Source organism: Desmodus rotundus, chromosome 1 (genome assembly GCF_022682495.2).
Source record: "Desmodus rotundus isolate HL8 chromosome 1, HLdesRot8A.1, whole genome shotgun sequence".
In the NCBI taxonomy this organism is placed as follows: domain Eukaryota; kingdom Metazoa; phylum Chordata; class Mammalia; order Chiroptera; family Phyllostomidae; genus Desmodus; species Desmodus rotundus.
In genome coordinates, this window is record NC_071387.1 from 168676106 (window position 1) to 168699015 (window position 22910).

General features: G+C 46.0%; 1 protein-coding gene across 1 annotated transcript in view; it reads left to right on the top strand.

The window, feature by feature from the left end:
- Positions 1–15247, top strand: part of ZNF366 (zinc finger protein 366) — a 61708-nt gene extending 46461 nt beyond the window's left edge. The window contains exons 3-5 of the mRNA XM_024578579.4: positions 186–377; positions 9595–9769; positions 11314–15247. Of these exons, the coding sequence (XP_024434347.2) occupies positions 186–377; positions 9595–9769; positions 11314–11861 (915 nt within the window). The 3' untranslated portion in view covers positions 11862–15247. The remainder of the gene's footprint in view (positions 1–185; positions 378–9594; positions 9770–11313) is intronic.
- Positions 15248–22910: the final 7663 nt, after the last annotated feature.

Sequence of the window (22910 nt, forward strand, 5' to 3'; positions counted from 1 at the left end):
ATTATGTAATCAACATTTTCCAAGAAAATAGTAATGAAAAAAGGTAAAGCCACACCACTTGGAACTAAAGATCTATCAGCCAGCTCTTCACGGATTTATGTGGCAGAGAGAAAAACAAAGACAACAAGCCTGATGAAAGCCCGATACTTGCTAACCACAGGTTTTTGCACCTTGCCTCCCTCCAGGGCGTGAAGGAGCACAAGTGTGGGATTTGCGGGCGGGAGTTCACTCTGTTGGCCAACATGAAGAGACACGTGCTGATCCACACCAACATCCGCGCCTACCAGTGTCACCTCTGCTATAAGAGTTTTGTGCAGAAACAGACCCTCAAGGCACACATGATCGTCCACTCTGATGTGAAGCCTTTCAAATGCAAGGTGGGCAGGGGGCCCTGGGAGAGGGCAAACAGGGAGGCCTCAGAGGGTTGTGCAAATGCCCAGTGGGGAAGAGTCTCCAGGGAACCTTCTTATTGGTTTCATCAGTGGGACCACTGAGGCTCAGAGTGGGTCCATGGCCAACACCAGGCTCATCTGTTGGTCTTTCCCTCTTTCTACCACACCTATGTTCACACTGACCCTCAGCTGTGCAACTAGAGCCCAGGGGATGGAGGCAGCCAGCAGGGGAAGGTCTGAGGGTAGAAGGCCCATTTGGAGAACAAGGTTGTTAAAGGGTGAAGGTAATGTGGTGAGCTCCTGTTCTAGGAAGGAACAATCCATTGTGGCCCTCTTCCCCTTATAAGCCAATAAGTAGAATATAGAATGGAGTCAGAGAAGCTTCTAGCACTACCCCCACTCCCATCCCACTCCTCCCCTCCTGCCCTCCTGATACTTGGGCTGAATAACATAATTTAAGGGTAGGTCTTCCAGGGAAGATGACAGAGATTCTGAGACTAGCCCTCAGAGGATCTCAGGAACGCTCGCTTGGGCTGAGGAATAACCAAGCACAGTCATCTGAAGCATTTCTCATTTATTCCTAAGGACCAAGGAGCGTCTTTGTGAAAATCTCTGTGTCACACTGACTTGGTTGGGCTTTTATTCAGTCGGCTGGGATAATGTGTGAGCTGCAGATCTATAAAACCCAAGGCACTGACTGCTGTCACTCAGAAAGGCTCGGCCTTCCCAGGCTGGCCCCCACGCCCGCCCCAGCATCATTTCCCTTCATTTCTAAAATGAAAAGGAATTGTGCTCACAATTGGGTAGTTTCATTCAAGGAACATACTCACAAGTGTTACCCAGGTCTTGAGGAGAAGGCTGAGGGAGAAGAAGAGAGGAATCATCCTGCTCACACATCATTAGAGCCTTACTGTTTGAAATGGAATTTTGCCTTCTCTCTGTTACTGCATGTCTGGTGGGGTCCAAATGATATTCTCAGTCAACCCCCGTTTCTAAAGTAGGGTGTCCTACTTCCAGGGGCTGCTCTTGCCTTAATGCCTCTGCAGCGTTTCTCCCCACTTGAAGGAACCCCCTGTGAAGCTGACTTCTTTCCTGTCTTGGCCACTCCTGGATGGGGTGAGAGGGGTCAGGAACCAGAGCTTCCCTAGACCTGTGTGGGCATTCTCCGGAGGTGGGGGAGGGAGATTTCCCCCTCCAGCCCTTTTCCTGCCACCCACTTGTGTTTCCCCTCCTTTCCTTCAAGTTCCAGTGGTTTGAAAGTCAATTTATGTCCATCTTGAGTCATCTGAGTTGAAGGGCGGGGGGAAGCTGCATGCAGGACCAGGTGCAAAAGGAAAATTCGAGGCCCCCTTGTTCAAGTGTTATAAGGAATTTAAGACGGTAAATGCAGGGCATTATGCCAAACTGAGCACCCTTCTGAGTTGGGTGTCCTTCGTGACTGCTCAGGTCGCACGCACACCCACAGACCAGCTCTTCTCTCTCTCTCTCTCTCTACTAGGGGTGTCCAACATTTTGTCATCTCTGGGCCACACTGGAGGAAGAAGAGTTGTCTTGGGCCACACATTAAATACACAAACACTAACAAAAACAAAAAAAATCTCATAATGTTTTAAGTAAATTTACGATTTTGTGTTGGGCTGCATTCATAGCCATCCTGGGCCACACGCAACCTGCGGGCTGCAGGTTGGACGCTCCTGTGGGTCTAGACACTTCTGTGATTTCCTACCCACTTCACGGGGCCCTTTGACCCCTTCACTTTTAATAGAGCTCTTCCCGCCTGCCAGGGGTTTCCTTTCTCCTACAATGGAGGTGCAAACAGGATCTCTTTCCCACTCTTCATTCCTTGTGTTGAGTTTATTCTTAGACTTTGACACATATTATGTTTTTATCTTATCAACTGGTGGTAGAGAGCGCATAAAATTGTTAAAATATGAAGGGAGCCACTGCATAATTAACAGTCCCATAAAAATTCACACCTGTCCCGTCCAACCAACTCCCACCTCCACCTCATCAATTCAGATTCAGCAGTACTGGTTAAACTAGGCAGAAAATGTCTCTGAAATGGAAGGTTATGTCAGGGGGTGGAGCCAATACAGGGGAAGGGCTTGCAGGCTATGTGTGATCTGGGAGCACAGGGGCAGTCCTGTCTCTATATCAAGGGCCTCAGAGAGGCCTGGGGGATTTCTTGGCCCGGAGGTATCTGAGGATTCAGAGGGTTCTCTCAGTGCATATAAGGCTGTACAATGGAGTACAGCCGGGGCCCAATAAAATGCAGTGAGCCAGCCCAGCAGGATGTTTCCGGCCTTTCCTCATGAACAAGTGCCCTCACTCTGCCTCGGTGGTAGTGCACCATACATGGTTCAAAGGGCGTCTGATGGTCAACTTTATGGTTCAGAAACTCAGTTTGACCTCTCCTTGGGTGTGCGTTCGGCTCTGGATGACTGGTCACACCATAAAAGAGGTACTTGTGGCATTAAATGTCAGCTCAGAAATGGTGCTCAGTTTCTAATCTCCAATGGGAGGTGGGCCTGGCACAGGAATTGGACTGATTTTGCTCAGGGCCACTTCTTCCTGGGGGGTAGGCTCTCTTAGTGGACCACGCTGTGGGTCAGGAGGCTGCCTAGGAGAATGTATATATCATTAGAACAGAAATCATTGGATGTTAAAGTGTATTTTTAACAAACTTAAGTGGCCCTTCTCCATTCTTAGACATTTCAGAAACAAGAACAGGTGTCAGTCACCTTCCTTGATCAGGAGGTCTCTGTCTCCTGGAAAATTCCAGGTTCTTTCTCTATTTGTTCCCATCTCCCTGCAAAGTGCCACCCCACTTGGTGTCCTCTGCCTACTGTCGCCTTCTTCATTTCAAAGGAATGTGAGAGCATATCTGCTCCAGATGCCACAGTGGGTGGGCCATCTTGAGATGATGTCCTGTGGATTTTGCTTCTCATCCATGTTGTGATGGATTTTTGGAAATCTGGCCCTGGGTGGAGCTTGTTGGGGGTTTGGGAGTAGGGAGAGGAATGGAGGCTCCTTTGCTCATTGCTATGCAGTCCATAGCCATCAGAGAGGAGTGGCTGGCAGGCTACATAGTGAGCGTGGAGAACAGCCCCAGACCACTAAACCAGGCTTTATTGTGGTAACAGGGCAGACTTATTCCTTTCACATGGTTGGCATGGCTGGAAAAAATAAAGGCAGGCCTCGCTCCAGCCATACTGAGACTTAGCTCTGACTCCTTTACCCCAAACCTTGCAAAAAAAAAAAAAAAAAAAAAGGAGGGGACAGATTCTTTAAGTAACAGATTCTAATTTCTTGGTACTCTCACCACTAAAAATCCTTCCTAAAATAAACCCCTCCCCCTGTTGCAACAGGACCTGGTTCTCTCCGGCCGCAGCCCATGCTCAATGGAAACAGCTGTCCACAGCAAGCAGCAAAGTTCGCTCACTGTGGGATTAAGCATTAACAATAGAATGGAAAATTAGAGGAGAGGAAAGGTTTCCATTCTATGGTTTTTTTCTTATAAAAAAATTACTGCCCTTGTGGGCTCTTTTGCTATTGGCTCGACTTCTGGGCTCCTTGCTTCTTGGAGCCAGCTGGAGTTTCTCCAGGGACCTGAGCCTGTGCACTTAGCCGTGTTTCTGAAGATGCTTCCCAGATTGTGCGTAAGCACGCAGGGGTGCACTTGGATGTTACCCTTGTAGCCGCCACACTCCATAAGAGCAAAGAACCAGCTGCCGTCTTTGGGAAACCTGTCCAGGAAAAGCAGCCATCCAGAATTTCCGGGACAAATTCTCCTTTGAGATGGGTGAAGCCGGGAGCTGCCTAAGTTATGAATCACCAGGTCATCTGCAGCTTGGTCTGAAGCAGAGGCCTGAAGGCCTAAGGCAGAGCTGACAGAAGAGGCTGCAGTGTCCTTGAAAGGGTCCCCACCACCTCTACCAAACAGGCTCCATCTTCCCCTCCAAGCTCTTGGACGTCATGTAAAGGAGAAACCACGTGGGACTTTTAGGGGCTCAGTACTTGAGACCAAGGTTCTCAGGCTGGCATTGAGGGGGTTAAGGCAGTGACCAGATAGCAGCCTTTTGGCAGCAAAGCCCTCCTCAGCAGAAGGAAGGATATAGCTGTATGAACTGCCTGCTTAACAATGCCTCACATGTCCCCAGGGGGCCGCCTGCAAATAGATTTCATCTTGCTTTCTCTTGTACTTTTCAAAGCTTCCTGTTTTCTCACGGCCCTTTTGGACAGTTTACAGTCTCTCTCTCCCTCCCTCCCTCTCTCTCCCTTTGAGGAAAGGAACACCCTTCTTACTGAGAGAGAGAGAGAGGAGAATGTCAGGGAAGGGCAGTTTAGCGGTGGCCATTCTCCTGGGCTGCAGGCTGCAGCTCTTTGACCTTTGCTCTCAGAATAGGAAAACACAGGCGTCCTGGTGCATCTCAGTCTTCAGGCTCAGACCAGGCTGGTTGGCACAAAACAGTGTGTCTCTTCTTGTCTTTGTGGGCATCTGGCCCCAGTCCAGCAGCTGCCTGCTGCCGTCACCCTGTCTATGCACACAGCTGACCTGACTTCTCTGCAACTCTGGATGTCAGCATTGTCGCTGGGGCTCATGGGAAGTTGCCTGAGGCATCTCTAGGCCCTGGACTGGGGAGAGAAGAGAGACCAGGAAGCTGGAATTTGGAACTCCTATGAAGATGAGAAACAGGGCACCTGCCAGTTGTTTAAAGGGCTAAGGATCAGGGAGCCAGATAATGGGCTCCCTCAAACCCTGCAATCTAAGACAAATCTCTTTCCATCAGGCACAACTGCTTCCATTTCTATCATACCTCAAGTAACCTGGCAGGTATTTACTCAAAGAGTTCCTCACTTCCTTCAATATCCCCTCCAAATAATTTAGTTTAAAAAGATAGCACTCTCATCTTCAAAGATCTTTCTATTTCTGGAATATGAGAGTCTACTACATACATGATAATGATCGTAATAAATGCTCTATTTATTGAGCTCTATTTGCCAAACCCTTTACATAAATGATCCCATTTGATCTTTATAACAACCTTCATAAGAAACTATTATTATCATCGACATTTTACATAAGAGAAAATGGAGCCAGTTCTCGATCCCTCTGGGGTCTCACTGTCACCTTTCTGTTCTGCCATCTCAAAGCCAAATGATCCATGCAACCTATTTTTAAAGGGCAGTTTGAAACATTTGTTCTTATTTTCTATCAAATGTTGAAGTCCACCTACCTCTTAAAAGTAGGCACAAAAGTGGACCTCAAAGGAAGAGCTGAGACTTCATGTCAGGCTTACTAATATCCCTCCTTAGAGGAACTGAGAGTTCAGGAGGGGTGGGCTGGTTGAGAGGGCCACCTGCAGGATGACAGCTGAGGCCTCACCTCTCCAGCAGCCTCCTGTACCAGCACCTGCCTATATTTTAATCTTTGCAGACCTGGGTGGGAGATGATTCAGCAAGTATTGACTTGAGTAAGCTCTTAGCCTCACGTGTCACTGTTTAGAGGGGCCTTTGACATAGATGGCTGCTTTTCTCAGAGGAAGAAACTAGAGTGTTGGCTCTCCTTCTCAACCTTTCTTTTTCCTTCCAGTCTAACTCCCCTCCTCTATCACAGTGAGGATGCTCAGAGCTCATATCTCAAACCCCACCGAGGGCGCCATCTTTAATTGACCCAATCTTCTTTCTCCTCTTCACTAACAGTGACTAAGAGGCCTGTTTCTGAAATTCAGAGACACAAAATGTCTCCATACACTCATGTATTGTCTTGTGAGGATAATCTGCTGAGAAAGATGAAGGGGCCACGTGTTCTAGGTAATAACCGAAGGGCTTTGTAGAAAGATCAGAGGTCAAGAGGAAGAAACTAAAAGTGCCAACGGCCGAGGTGTGAATGGTCCCAAGTATCTTGGGGCCTCAGTTAATTGTCTTTATTCTTCTACTACGAGGATTTTGGTTTACAAACTAGTTGGTGATGGCTGCTTTTTGGAGTTTTTGCATGGGGTGGTGATATTTTCCTTACTTGTTTATTTATTCCCCCAAACAAATACCTAGATATTAAGTATCGCTATGTGTGTACCCCTTGGCTTAATACTAAGGTTAGCCACAAAGAAAATGAAGGTAGCCCAAGCATTTTTTAAAGATGATTTTGGCACCTTTGAGTGCCCCAAACATCTTCCGGAGTTGACACACCTCCACTCAGCCCTGGGAAAGCTCTCCATTGGCCGGCCCAGTAAGCACCATAATCCATAAAGTATATATAACTCTGGTAGATGAAAATGAAAGTTTACCAACAGCACAGAAATCAGTCTCCTTTACCAATCACACATCAAATAATATAGTCTACCAGTCATGTCCCACAGTGGATCTTCCTTGAGGCCATAGGCCTTGAGTCCGGGGACAATATCATTTTAATATCCCAATGTCCCCATGTTCCATTGAAATGTCCCAGAAAGCTCAGTAGTGAATGAAGAGAGCCAGAAAACATTCGAACAGAAAAACATGCACTGGGCTATGATAAAGGATCATAAACATTGCTTATCTAAGGCCGAGGATGACTCTGGAAAATGCCCAGTGGTAGCCATTGTGATGTGTGCACACCTGTGTGTGTGAGGTGGGGAGAGGGGGAAGGGGGAAGGGAGTTGGGACCTCGGGGCAGGTGAATTGCAGCATCTGCTCTGACCCCAAAGTCACAGCAGCTGTGGCAGCAATAAGCAGCTGATGGCGATCCCAACAGTGGTAGTTACCTTGCCTGTAGTTTAAGATGGAATGTGGTATCTAAAAACGTTTAATGAAAATACTTTATTTTTATGTCAAAACAAAACAAAGGGCTCTCTACACATTCTTCAAAGTTAGGCTAAAATTCCATCTTCTTTATAAAATCCTTTCAGACTAGTCCAGCTGCTAATATCTCTCTATTGGCCTGTAGGACCACGAGACACATTTGGGCTCGGACTAGTGCAGTAGCCTGATCTTCCAGCCTCCAGCTCCTGTCTCCCTATGTATCTCATTGTTGGCGGGGTGTGGGGAGGGAGAGGAGCTGGATTTTGCTGTCTTCAGATCTTCTGCTGCAGCATCACTCCAAATAATCAGGAAGCAAATGAAATATACTTTTTTCTAAAGTGGCCCACTACTGGAAACATCTAATGGAGAATCTTGAGATTCACAGCTTTTTTTCTTTAGCCAGAATGGAGAACTGCATAAACTAAGCTAATACATGGATCAAAAAGTTGCCAGAATTTGCACACCTGTGCAAAACTAAGCACAGGTTGATGATATCTTAATAAATTGTCTCTGTTGAAAATAAAAGAAAGCAAATATCCATCTCACATGGAGGGCTTCTGAGGATGTTGGAATCAGACCAACTTCTCAGCTTTTCCCTTCTTGAGTCCACGTTTCCAAATGAATATGGTGTGCAGATACTCCGAACACTGAGTATAGAACACCAGTATGCTGAATTCATACTTGCTTATAAAGAAGTAAAAAGGGAAAATGTACTTAAAACTCACCAATGTGAATTGTTTTAAAATACGCTACCAACCTTTCATTAGATTCTACAGGATCCAGCACAAATAATGCCCCTTTTTTATTATAAAATCATAAGCATGTGATTCTGTAACATAACAATATCACACTCACCCATATGACATTTTAGGTGAAATGTTCGAATTAAAACTATAAATTATTACACCCATATTATTACCCTACCGACCACACTCACGCAGGCGTTACTTCGGCCGGGCCCTGTATGTGCTGATTATCTGTGACAAATTCGTAATCCCAGGCTGGCTCCCTCCTACCACCCAACATTCTTTTGGGCTAATCTTTTAAGGTTGCCATTTGTTGGGTTGACCCCTTCTTCCAGGCCAGCTCAACTCACACCTCCACAGCCAGCTGAGGAAAACGTTGCCTTCATCAATAAAAAATTCAATCCGCAATCCCCACCATTGGCCCTGAAAATACCTCTCAGTGAAGATGGAAAAATGATGTCAGATTCAGAGGACACTGCACTCCAAGTTCTCTCTCTGTGTCATCTCTGTCTATTGCTGCCTTCACGCCCCAGGCATCTGAAGTTGGGGAAGGAAGGAGAATGAATGTCCCTCCCTCCTTTAACAGTCTGGTCCAAGCGCAGACATAGAAATCCTTCTTTGCATTCCTCCCAGCCCAGCCAAGGAGGGGCTGGAGTCTCCAGCCCTGCTCTGCTAAGGTGTGGGGCCAACAAGAACAAGCGAAGCACCAGAGCAGCAGCTGCTGCTTCACGCTGTCCCGGTCTGCAAGCAGGGCCTTTGAAAAGACAGTCTCTCTTGTGAAAGAAGAGAGAACCACTGCTGTGCTCCGTCATGCACTTGCACTTTAGTAGAAATCAAGAGAAATGACACAGAAAAAAATGAATCAAACCTGTTTACTTTTTGTATACCTGAGGTAATATTTCCAATACTTCAAATTTCTACCCAAAGAAAAGATACATTCCTTCCTTTACATGTCTTCTTCTTCCTTTTAACTTTGAAATGCATTCCAATAATTAGCAAATTTTAAAAAATTAGAAAAGTATTGCCTGCTATAGTCTACCAGAAGAGATTGTTGGGGGGATGCAGTATGATGCGGTGGTTGCCCATCTGGCCTCTGGTAGCCGATGACCGGAGTTTCTAACCCCCAGCTCCAGCACCCACCAGCTGTGTGCCTTAGCCAACCCCTTCATCGCAAAACCTCAGTCTGTCCATCTGTAAAGTGGAGTGGCAACAGCACCTATCTCATAGGACTGATGGCAGGATTAAGTGAGGCATACCACGGCAGCCTTAGGACAGTGCCTTCCATATTGTAAATACTCCATAAATATTAAACAAATAATTGTGTCCTTATTATTCAGGTGAAGCACATTTTGAGCAATTGCTTTTCTAGGATCAGCTTGCCACCTTTTCAAAAAGGTTCAAAAGAAGCTTTAATAACTTTGTGATGTTTCCGTTGAGTTTAAATACCCTGTGCCATAGCACCAAGATCTCACAAATCCATGCCTACCTGCTCCACCCCTGAGCTGGGGCACAACCCAGCCCCTCCCTGACTTCCAAGGGGACATCTCCTTTGGAAGCAGCTTAAGATGCCCAGATCCAAACAAAGGGCCTCACACGGGCCTGGGAGCACGGGTGCACAGGGGCAGGGACCCCTGCATGCGAGTAACCTGTGTTCTCCTTATCACTGTCTCCGGCAGCTGTGTGGGAAGGAATTCAACCGCATGCACAACCTGATGGGCCACATGCACCTGCACTCTGACAGCAAACCCTTCAAGTGCCTCTACTGCCCCAGCAAATTCACCCTGAAGGGGAACCTGACGCGCCACATGAAAGTCAAACATGGGGTCATGGAGCGGGGCCTCCATTCTCAAGGTAAGCACTCTACCGTGACGTCCCCAAGCCTGCCGAGGCCAGTGGGTAACAAATGCGAGGTGACTTTGTTTATAGGAGCCTTTATTTTATTCTTATGGTCAAAAAAGAGAGTGTAATTTTTGAGGCTATAGCAGGGTAGCCAGAACACGCTGTGTTATAACAGACAAAATGCTAAGATCTGAGTAGTACGTAAAAGTGAATCCTACAAAGTAAACTGGGACATTTGTAATGATGCCAGTCCGTACCTTTATTATTTTTTTGTTCCAGGCACTGCATCAGGTGCCTTGCCCCCTTAAATCTTCACAGCAGCTTCAGGCTGCAGGAACTTCTGTTATACCTATTTTACAGATGGGACAAGGGAGGCTTCAAGACATTAATTTGCCCAAAGTTGCTCAATGGAAAAGTGGCAGAGTCAGAATTAGAACACAGACCATGCTGACTCTAAAGCCTGTATTATAGCCACTTACTCGCACAGCTGTTTAAGGTCATGCAAGTTTTCTTTCCTTTTGAAATCCCAGGTCTGCAGGCTCTGTTGTCAGCAGAAGCCTGTCTGTAACAGGTGAGGCCTCCTCTCACCTGTGCACAACCAGATATCTCACGAGAGGGCAAGTTTCCTGCCCGGTGGGGCTGATCAGCCAGGATGCAGAGCAGGGGCTCACGTTTCCCTCCCTGGGTCCTGACTGAATGGATGGGAAATTCTCGCCTCATTTATTGTCTGAGTCCCAGGTCCTTCGGCGGTGAGGAGTTCATGTTCCAGAACTACCAAATTTGGCAGGTTGCTCCTTAGTCACCTAATCAGGCAGTCCCTCAATAAACAGGCAGTAAGTGACTCTGTCCAAAGCAGTGTGCTATGTGCCGTGGCGGAGACAGGAGAAAGAGACCATCTTTCCTTTTTTTTAAGATGAAAATGCCTTTATTATTGTTTTATTTTTTCTTATGCTAAAATATATGCTCACTGGAAAGAATAAAATAAATACATTAGAAATTAAAAAATGTCAAAATCACCTCATTTATGAGATTTTGGACATACATCTTTCATTTTTTGAAAGAGACAAAGAAGAAGAGAAAATGAATGAGTTGAGTCTACAGTATAAATATAAGAATAAATATGTTTCTGCTTAAAATATATAGAGAATCCTTTTTTATGATTATTAGGTCTCTACATCTTCCACACACAGTTCATTGCATGGATGTACTATTATTTATTTAAACAAACCTGTCACAGCTGCATTATAAAAATTGTGGTGACGAGCATCCTTATACACAGATTTTGTACACCTGCCAATTTTCATAGTTTAAATTCTCAGTAGTGTAATTGCTAAGTCAGAGCTAGGCTTATTTTAAGCTTTTGGTGCTTGTTGCCAAATTCATCTTAAAGGCGTCAGACTTGTGTAGACTTCATCTGAGACAGGACCCATCGCCACATCCTGGTTCTCTATTTTTAAAATGCGAAATTAAACTACAGTAAATGGCCCCAAGTACCATGCAACCATCCATTTTCAAAGGCTCTTCCTGGGGCCTGACCGCTGCCTTTGCTCTCGCAGGTTTTGGAAGGGGGAGAATTGCCCTGGCGCAGACAGCAGGGGTCCTGAGGAGTCTGGAACAAGAGGAGCCCTTTGACCTGTCCCAGAAGCGCCGGGTGTTCCGGTCCGATGGGGACAGCGCCCAGGGCAGCTCCTGCCATGAAGAGGAGGATGAGGACAACTGCTACGAGGTGGAGCAGGACAGCCCGGGCCTGGCCCCCCAGAGCAGGCAGCTCTGTGTGCCCCAGGATCTCTCCACCAAGCCCCAGCTGGCCCCCAGGGCACTCCAGGAAGTCTGCGAGGAGGAAGAGAAGGAAGAGGAGGAGGAGGAGAAGGGGGACAGGCAGAGAGAAGACCGCCAGGAGAAGAGCAAGGACAGTGTTAGGGCGGAGGGCGGCCAGGAGAGAGATGGCGCCCACAGAGACGAGTGTCCCCGCCTCAGGGCGCTGCAGAGCGCCCGGCGGGGTGCCTCCTTCTCTGATTACTTGTACTTCAAGCACAGAGATGAGAGTTTAAAAGAATTACTGGAGAGGAAAATGGAAAAGCAAGCGGTGCTTTTAGGTATCTAAGTGGACAGTTTTAGAAGTACATTTGGGAAATGAGAAGTAGGCCGTTCAAATATGGCTTTGCACATGACTGTCGTTTGCTGGAGACTGGCAGCCAGCACGTCTTCACAAATGGCTCAGACTAAATGAGCAGGGACTGTCCTCAGTGCTGTAAATGCTTCTCAGGTCATTCCGGGCCCTTGATTTTTAACACACAGGCAGCGCCTTCTTCAGTGTGACTTTATGCATCTCCAATATAATAAGCTGTATATATTCTTCTGGATATCTAGTTGTAAGCTGATGCTGACGGAATTTAGAAATTCTATTTTTCCTTGACTAATATACAACACATGGTAAATTTCTTTCGAGTTGCAAAAATATGGTGCTTGACATGTTACCTTATTAATGACTATTTAGTTGAATGTGTGAAAGTTATAATATTTTCCAGATAGATGAAAATATGAGTAGTTGTATATATAAAAATTGCATTTATTAAAAAATCAAAAATACCAGAAATGACACAGGAGGGCGAGTTATTGAAAAGGGTGTTCTCACATAGTCACTGCAGAAATAAGGTAAAATTTCAACAGAAAATAAATAATCTTGACTAAGGAAAGCCCAGCCACACTTAGATTTCTGCCCGGGCCTGCCTTGCTCTGCTCCAGCTACCTTCGCTAGGTGTGGCCTTAGGAGCATATTTTCAGACGGCCCAACAGTGCTCAGCCTTGTGTCCTGAGCAGAGCTCCTTCCAGGAGACCTGGCTCAGAGGCCTCCTGACCCACAAAGAAGAGCTGGCTTTTCCTCAGGGCTGGAGCTGAGGGAGTAGGGGAGGACTTTGTCCTGAGATCTAAGGTCTGACTTGTTTGGAGTATTAGAATAACCAGCAGCTACTCACTAGCAGCAAAGAGTCTAGGCTGTGTTCTCCACGTGCCTGCACATTAGAATCAGCTTGGGAGGCCTTTTTAGAAACACCTAAGCTGAGGCCTCACCCTCTGAGATTCTGATCAACTTGGTCTAGAGTGGAGCCCAGCATTGGGTAGTTTGTAAATGGCCGCACGGTTCCTTCGTGCAGCCAGAGCTGAGAAAGACTGGACGGAGATAGTCTCCCAGGACCCCACCCAGGGTCTCCATAAATATTTCTGTGTCTGGCTTCAGACTCATTAAGATTGAGAGCAGGAGACCTTGAAATCATACTGCTGGCTTAGGCTTGTTATCTGTTCTATAAAAGCCCCACAGGTGGACACGCACACACAGTATAGACACACACTTTCTGTATAACAAGATGATGCCTGTGAGGTTTATGGTCCCTTAATATGTTTTAAAATACATAGCCAGCTTATGGTGACTCATTATTTCTTCCCAGACACTTGAATCATGATTCCAGCCGTGATGATGATTGTAATGGGTGGGTGGAGCCCAGCGGGTAGGCTTTCCTCGGGCATAGGCACCAGGTTAAGCAGTACAGACAGGATGTCACATACATGTGGCTGACTGACCATAAGCAGGGACCCTCTGGTACTGTGTCTGTGTTTATGTGAAAACTGCCTCTAGGTTGGTAGCTTCAACTGTTCTTTGTAGTGCTAGGTACTGTTGATTATTTTGCTTCCTCTCGTCCCAAAGTCCCCAGCACATTGCTTTAGAAGACCGGGCCCACCTCTGAATGCTGGATGCTGACTTCTTCTCTTGGCCAAAGCGCTTCCCCATTAGCTTCATTCAGTTCTCATCATTTACCCTGTGGCTTTATCAATTCCTGGTGCATTTCTCCTGCCACTGTGCTTAAAGCTCCTTCCTTCAGCCTCACAACCACAAAGTTCCAAAGTTGCTTGGGTTTCCAATTGCCACTGCACAGGGAGGGTGAAGGGAATATTGTGGTTTCTGCAATTGCAAACACAACTCTGGGCCCAAAACCTGCTTTCCGTGCATTATTAATATAGCTCATCAATGCCCTGAAGAAATCACCCTGGAGGCTGACCATGTGGCCTGTGAGGTCCCCAGCTCTTAGGGTCCTGTAACATATTCATTCTTTCAGCAGTTATGTGTCGAGGACCTACCATAAGAGTTGCAGACTTCCAGTTTGCTCTGGGCCTGTCTACCTGGAAAAGGAGCCAGGAAATCTAGAATAGCAAGCTCTCATACTTTCCCACCAAAGTGGATCATGGGGGAACATTTGAGGAACAAGTTAATGTTGAGATGGGAAGAGTGTGGTCCCGAAGAGTGGTTTTAAAGCTGTCCAATGTTGAGGAGCTGAGGTCCCGCCAGGGACCTTCCAGGGCTGCAAGGGGAGAAGGAGAGACTCTCAGCCCTCACGCCGTGTCACTGAGTGGTTCAAATGTCATTGGTTTGCTCTGTCAGCCTTCTAAGTAAAATTTCATTTGGAGAGAGAAAAAGGTCTAGGAAAAGTAATAAAAAGTTGTTATGGGGTACATTCTAAAGCCTCTTTGTAGCTCTTGACTCTGGATATGAGATGTTTAATTAGATCTAACCCCATGGGTAGTATACAGTGACCTTCTGAGAACCACGGTTACAATGTTAGTTTTGTATGTTGTTGGGTGACCAGCATCCTGGTTTGCCTGGGACAACCCTGGTTTATGCCTGTTGTCCCAGAGTAATTGCCAGTTGTATCACCTAAACTCTCCACAGTGTCCCAGTTTGGGTAGTAAGTTATATGGACAGCTATGCATAAGTGCAGAGCTGAGGAAAGGGTTGGCCAACCCTGCCTAAAGAGCTCATTAACCTGCATGAAAACTGGAAGGAGAGCCTCTGGGGCCATCCTCAGAGAACTAAGAAATGAAACCATCCAAGGTTACTAGCACTCCAGGGCCAGGATGGCATAACAGTAATCACATTGTGACACAGAAAATAGGTCACTACCACATGATTTTCAGGCTTTTGACCACTGTTACGTTGAACCAACCAACTGACCAACCAAGTGGCATATTTTCCTTTCTCCTTTCAATTCAGGCTTATGACCACCCCCGTCGTATTGCCATTCAATTCTTTTATTCTTTCTTTAAAAAAATTTTCACTCCCCATTGGCCATGAGACTGAGGCTGACCTTTCATAACCCTACAAGGGTAACTGGTGAATTTGTATTTGAGTAGCTGCCCCAATGTGCATACTATATTTATTAAGCCCTGAAGGCATTTAATAAAATATTAACAGTGTGTTTTGAATCATGATCTTTGTCTGCTTTGCTGGAACAAAAAGTAACGGACCTAACATTTAAAATGCTTCACATGTTTGGACAACATTACACCAAGTGTTGATTTTGTACAAAATTCGGGCTTGGTATTTAAAAATTAAAACTCTTAGTGTATAGCAATCCAAGTTGTGAATATTGCTCTCTGTTTCAGTGAAAAAGCAGTTTACCTGAAAAGAGCATGTAACCTATATTTTGTTAATTTAAGCAAATAAACACATATTGAAAAAGCTGAGTTAATTATTTGCAAATACCCAAAATTTTGCAAAGAAGCTACCATTGTCAATGTCTCCGTTCTGCTCCTGCCCTCCTACCCTCTGCCGGGGGGCTCCCATTGGCTGGGGGCTCAGCCTGGGGATGTAGGTGTTGGATTCTCCCACCTCAATGCTTCAGAAATGATTAATGACCCGTGGCCCATCTGCAGGCAGGTGACATCTTCCTCATCCTCTCCTTCTTTCCTATTCAAAACACTTAGTCCTGGAAGGGCGTTATGGGGAAGTGGTTAGGTCAGAGGCTGGGTCACCTTATTCCGCATCAGGTTCTTCGTAGAATAAAGTTCAGGCAAAAGGCAATGTCCATTAGTGGGCAAGAGCACCGCTTCTGGAGCCAGGCTGCTGAGTTTGAAGCCCAGCTCTCCCACTGCCAACCTTCAGGACCTGGGACCAATTGATGACCTTCTCTGTGCCTCAGTTTCCTCACCTGTACAATGGCACTAAGACAGCACCTTCCTCCTCGCCAGGTTATTGTGTGGGTTAAATGAGTTAATACATGTGAGACATTCACGTGGCTGACTCACAGTCCATGCTGTGTAACAAGTAGCCATTGTTGTCATCGACAAAGCAGCCAGAAAACAGAACTCAGCTCTCCCGCCTCAACAAAGAACTCACAAAGCTGCGTCAGCTTGGGCAACTGTCCATTTCTGTGGGCGCTCCCCTTTTAAACATTACACACTGTTATATGCTGACCACTGTGCCAGGTGATTTAACACACTTGAGCTCACTTGAGTCTCACACAACTCTGAGAGGCAGACATCGTTATCTCCGTGTTACCGAAGCAGAAATGGAGGTTCCAGAGAGTGAACTAGCTTGCTTCAAATTCCCTAGCTGGTGAGTTCCTCCTTTGCCTTCAAAGCATTTCACCCATAGCAGGTTTAAGTTTCTGGAAGTTGATGCTGAGACAAACGTTGAGTGCAAGGTGCTTATTAGGGGTTGGCATCAAGTTAAAAGAAGGGGGAGGAAAGAAGACTGAGCAAAGGAGAAGCCAAACTGTGATGTAGGCCCCACCAAGCCCCAGCAGGCAGCTCCGGGCAAGGATCGCTCACCAGAGTTGTGCCACATTGGGCAGAGACGTCCAGGCCCTTGCACCCCCACCAGAAGGGTGTAACCTCAGGAAGGTGTGACTCTTCAGCAGGGGCAGACTCTGGAGGAGCCCGTGGCTGGAGGCTGTCTGCGGACTACCCTCCTCACAGGCCAGTGCAAGCCTTACCTTGAAGAGAGACTGGGTGACATCGCTGTGTCCACCCCGGTCCGCCCCTTGCCTCATTCCCATCCGCTTCCTCATGCGTAGGCATGGAGCAGCAACTCCAGGAGTCTACGGGACCTCTCTTTGGGAGAGAAAACCTAGCAGACCAGAGTTCGTGGGACAAACTTCAGCCCCCACTGCGGCAATTAGCCTAAGAGACACAACCGATACTCATTTTCTCCTTTCCCCATTACCTGTCTAGATACCTCTCATCTTTCCAGGTGGTAACCCAGATCCTCATGGCCAAGCAATCTGAGCCCTGGGCATCATCACATTGCTATGGCCTCAATGTTTATGTTCTCCAAAATTAGGAGTTGAGGCCCTAACCCCTAGTGTAAGAGTATTTGGAGGTGAGGCCTTTGGGAGGTAATTCGGTTTAGATAAAGTCATGAGGGTAAGGCCCTCATAATGGGATTAATGTTCTTGTAAGAAAAAGGGGAGACCAGAGCTCTCTCTCTTTCTCTACCACGGGAGAACACAGGAAGAAGGCAGGCATCTGAAAACCGGGAAGCAGGCCTCACCAGACTCCAAACCTGCCGGAACCCTGATCTCGGACTTCCCCGCCTCCAGGACTGTGAGATGTAAGTGTTTGCTGTTTGAGCCACCCAGTCTCTAGTATTTTTTTTACAGCAGCTCAGACAGACACATGCCCTTGTCAGAATGGGGTCACTGTACTGTTCATTTTCAGGCACGAGGGGGGAAAGAAGTACCAACCAAACCCAGGTCAGTCACAGGTTCACACATATTCCTCCCTGACCCACTGCACAACGACAGCACTGCCCCTCCTCAGACCAGCGGGACACAGCAGGAGAGAGAGACCGATGCAAGGTGAGGCTGACGTGAAAAGCCACCGAGTAGAGGGTGACATGATAAGACCGACATTTTCTAAAGCTCATGCTGGCTGTCCTGTGGAGGGTGGGTCGGAAGGAAGCAAGGATGCTGTGGGGAGACCATTCAGAGGCGATTTTAATAGTCTACAGAGATAACATTGGCCTGGATTAAGGTGGGAGCAAAGAAGCAGCCAGAAATGGGTAGTTCAAAATCTGTTTGGAGGTTCAACTGACTTTTCCACCAGAGGCAAATTTTAATAAGCAGATGAATGCATATCTTTCTAAGTACAAAATAAAATCACAATATAAAGTTCATCTCCTCATATGACAGAGGATGGTTTAGATGTTTATAGCTATCATAAAACTCATATTCTTTACTTGGTGGTCAGAGAGCATATTTACCAAGTACGTAATGCATGTAGAATTCAGTCCATCTCGGTTTCTCTCAGTTTCGTTCTGGGTTACAATTGGTAAAGGAGTCAACAGTCAAGATTGAAGAGGACCATGAAGCTTCTCAGACACAGGTCCTGGAAAGAAATGGCAGAAGTGAAAACAAAGGAGCAGAGAATTTGAGGCCAGAGAACCAATGGAGAGGGGCTGGGAGTCCAAGCCCATAAGGTGAGGCTGCAGAATCCTTTTCATCCCTAAGGGCCAGAGAGCATCTCTGGTACAGCCAGCAAACTAATACATGTTCATGAGAATGAACTTGCATGGTCAAAGAACTGTTAGTTAATCTGCACTGTATTTATTAACTAAATATACTCCAAATACATTTTCACTTTGAACTGTTCAGTTCTCAAGTGGTGACAGCCCAGTGATCTGGAGAACATTTACCCGGCACACACATTATCCTGTAACAAGGCAGAACAGATGAGATGCAGTCATATTCTAAGCCCTGCAGTGAATTGGCCCATGGCACTACAGACAGCACCTTGAGAAGAAATCAAAATCAAAACACGTGGAAAGAGTGCGTCCCTGCCTTCAAGGAACACACAGTTCTCAGCAGGCCTGCGGGGGCTGGCAGGAACACGGCTAATGATGTTTCAAATCTCCTTGCTGCTAATCTCCAAAACCTTAAAGGTAAAAACTGTCCTCTCTGTGAAAACCCAGGTGTGAACACAGCCGGTTCCCTGAAGCATTGTGTCATTTCTTTTTCTTTTTTCTTTTTTAACACAGCGAAGCTGAGCCAAAAGTAACTTCCAGTCCCATTACAAACTTGCACTAAAGTGGAGGAAGACGTGCTCATTTGATAGCTGGGGAGTGACCCTTAGAGGGTCCCTGGGGACCCAGTATCAGTGGCGCTCACTGTTTCCTCTTCCCTGGATGCAACAATATATTAAGAGAGAGAAAAAAAGGAGGTTGGCTCTTTTCATGATTTTCCTTTTTAATTTTTGTTGAAAATGGAACTGTGTTCTCTTGATCCTTCAAACAAATGGAGGGGAAGTGGAAGCCCAAAAGTTTCTCTTAGGTTCCCCAGAGAGGGGGTCTGTGTTTGTGGTGTGATGTGGGAAAAGTCCTGTGTATCTGCTGCATTGTCCCGACATACCAGAGTGATTTGCAGTAGGAAGTGTGGGATGAATACAATTTCTATGTAAGAGAAAGTGATGGAGCCACAGCTTTGGAATCAAAGATTCAACTGGCCCTTCATCTGTAAGATGTGTTTCCCCTGACCTCCACCCCCCCAACTTTATTAGAGGATGAAAGAAACACAAGAACTCTCTCTGAACTTGACCCAAACAAGGAGTACAGCCAGAAAGCCTTGCTATTCAGAATGCACGTGGGCAGGGAGGGGGAGAGGAGGAGGGCGCTTGGAAGGACATGCTGGAGATCACAGGCAATGTGCGGGGGTGCTGCTAAAGCTTCTGGCATCATTCCTGAAGAATCACTTTATATCGATGTTCGAAATGTGCTTTGTGAGTCTTTTCACAGGGCAGATCTTAAAGTGGTCTTTGGAAGGAAAATGGAGAGATACATTAAGAGACATCTAAAAGGATTACCAGGATACTTCTTTCATTTTAGCAATTCATCATATTAAGATGCTGGCAAATAATTTTGTTTCTTCTAGAAAGTAGTATTAATGAAACTGGTCTGCAGCCTGTGAAGGATGAGGGGGTGGATGAGGTAAAATCTATTCATCATTCGTGACTTACAGAGACTGTGTTATTTGTCATCGTTGAAGGACAGCTTCCCTTCCAACATGCAGCAAGTCTAGTGAAGAAAACAGCTTCACTTGGAGTGGCGGGTTCTCCAACTCAGAAAAATGTTTAAAATCTTGAGCTGTGGTTGTACAAGACCGTACATACTGCATTGAGTCTTGCTCCCGGAAAACCAAGGGAAAATAAAAGAAATGCAAAATCCCCAGCAATAGCGAAGTCATTTCAGGAGGAAAAAGCAAAAACGAATCAAAGTAAGGTAATGCAGAGCCCTAGAAACAGATCATTACAATGCTGGCATCCCGGGAGACGTTCAGGAAACAGTCATCGAGTATAATGACGCATCTCTGAGAAGCGAGCCCTGCCAACAGGGGCCAATCCCTTCAGAAGTCGCTCTAAGCTGCTATCAGCAGACACAGGTGATTTTTGTAGATTTCAAAGGGCTCGTCTTTGCAAAAGCTCTGTGTGCCTCTTCACTGCTGATCTCCTTCCCTTCCTGTGGGGACACTTTACTTTTGATCTCAGGTTTATGTAATTAAATGCTTCGCCTTGTTCAGATTAGTAGCTCTCTGAGCCCAGGGCTTGGCCACCACTGTGCCATCTCCAGCAAGTGTGTAGACAGATCGGATGTAGCCTGGGGAGACTAGGAGAAGGGTGTAAGATTGACACATGAACCTACCAGGAAGATCCTTCACGAGGACTTGTACAAAATGCTGCTGTAAAAAATATGCATCTTTCCATTACGGTCAATTAAAACTCTACAGAGAAGGAGGGGCTTCTGGAATGGTGGGGTGAGGATCCCAGGGAAACCTCACCCCCAGAGAGATAGCTATGAAACTGGTCAAAACTAGAAAAGACAATCATCTGAAATCTCTGGAGACGGGCCAATGAGCTGACAGCCATTTAAGAAATATTTATTCAGTGACAGCGACAGCAACCCAGTAGGAGTGGTGGAAGGCAGGGCGGCATTCATCCCACACGCTCAGATCCGTGGTGTGGAAGGTCACTACAGTGGGCGTGACTGCCCAGAGGCAGCCCCCATCTCCCCAGCTTCGTGCAGAAGACCTCTCCTTGTGAGGGCGGAGGGGCTGGCCAGGCACAGGGGCAGTTCCCCAACCCAAGCCCCTGCTCAGTAAGGAGGAGCTGAGTAGAGCAGCTGATGAGGAAAGTCCCTCCTTGACACCTGTGTCATGGAAAAACAATGACAGTGGCTTTCCAAGTGGATATTCCAAGTGTTAGCTCCCGGCCTCCCCAGTTCCCGGGGAAGGAGAGCTGTTTCAAGCCAGCTGAGCAGCCAGGGAACATCGGCAGGACCGTCCCCCTGACTGAGCTGTGGGACACCTGTCCCGGGGGCGGGGGCAGCAGCTGGTGGTGATGTTTGTACAACATTGTGAATGTACTTAATGCATTCTCAGGGTTTATAGCGTGTTCTTTTTTATTGTGTAAAATATACATAACATAAAATGACCATTTGAACTATCTTGAAGCATGCAATTCAGTGGCACTAAATACAATCATAATGTTGTATGGCCACCACCACTCCAGATAATTTTCATCATCCCAAACAGAAGCTCTGTGCCCATGAAGCAAAACTCCCTACTCTCCCCACCCCTAGTCCCTGGTAGCCTACATTCTACTTTCTTGCTCTACGAATCTGACGACTCTAGATAACTTAATATAAATAGAATCACAATATTTGTTCTCTGTATCTGGCTTATTTTACTTAGCTTTATGTTTTCAAGTTTCATCCATGTTGTAGCATGTGTCAAAATTGTATTCCTTTTAAAGTCTGAAAAATATTTCATCATATATCTCTATATGTCTCTCTCTACGTCACCACACCTTGTGTGTCCTTTCATCTGTCTTACAACGAACACTTGGGTTGTTTCCACCTCTTAGCTGTGGCGAGCAATGCTGCTATAAACATTAGTGTACAAATCGCTGTTTGAGTTCCTAATTTAACTCTTTTGGGTATTTACCTGAAAGTGAAATTGCTGGGTCAAATGGTAACTCCTTGTTTAAATTTTGAGGAACTGCCAAACTGTTTTCCACAGCAGAAGCACCTTTTCGTATTCCCACCAAGGCTCTAATTTCTCCACATCCTCTCCAACACTCGTAATTTTCCATCTTTTGGATAACAGCCATTGTAATGGGTGTTAAGTGGAATCTCTTGATCGTAATTTTTAAATTTCTTCAATCTGTTCAGCTGTTAATGCTGAGATCCTTATCTAGTATTATAATCTTTTTCTTTTTTCTTGTGAATATAAAAATACAAAAATAAAAGATGGATTGGAACTTCCTCCTTACAAAGAGCAATTGAACATCTTGGTGACTTATCTGGGTTTAATTCACATTGTCTTGTACCTTCAAGAGACAAGGACTCGACTTTGTTTTTTTAAAGAAGTATTTATCAGTTGTTTTATTCCACTTTACCAGTCCATTGTGGGGGTGATCCTATTTTCCCTTGCCAGGTGACCTACTAGCTATAGCAAGCTGGCTATAGCCTTGGTTGGCCCTTGTAAAGCTTGTACCAAAAAAAAAAAAAAAAATTGGAGTTAGTCTTTCCTGGGACTTGTCTGTGCCTGGGAGGGGGGCACTGCCTCCCCCACGTGGGTGGTGGTGATGCGCATGTAGAAGAACTTGTATCTGATCAGGACTCAAATAGCTGCGGACTGTCTATCCCCTTGTCCAAGCCTTCATATTTTAAACAGTAAAAACTTAAAAAACGTAAACAACCCAAACCTCCATGAGACATTTGTTTATTGGTTTAGAGAGAAACAAAACTAATGTGGCTAGTTTAGTACTAATACGAGTCATTTAATGATCAAAACCTATACTTAGCCTCTGAACTATATAGAACAGGGTTTATTCATCAAAACCTTGACACTCTTACAGCTAAAAATTTTCCCGTAGTAAACACTTTCCAGCCATCACTTTCCCATTTGAAATTAAAAAGGAAAGGAGATCAAAACCTTTACTCACTCATTCCGTGACTGTTGACTACACCGGGCCGTGAGGCCGTGGAGATGCCGGGGTGAGCGCTGCAGGTACACAGTCACCGTCCTGAGCGGCCCTGGGAGCCACTGCATGAAAAGGCTGTCCAGAACGGTACCCTAATAAACAACAATGCATAAGCAATACAGAAAGCTCCCAAAGTGTAAGCAGAATAATCACATTCCTACTGAGGCCATGATGATAGCATTCTGCTCACGTAAAATAAGTATGGATAATATTAACAACTATTAACACTATTCCTTAAATGACTGCAGTGGCATTGGTAGAGGTTGCTAATCTAGACAGCTTCCTCTTCAACCCAATTTTAGATGTCTTCCCTGGCGCTAGAAATCCCTTCTCCGGAGCTTTACAAGGT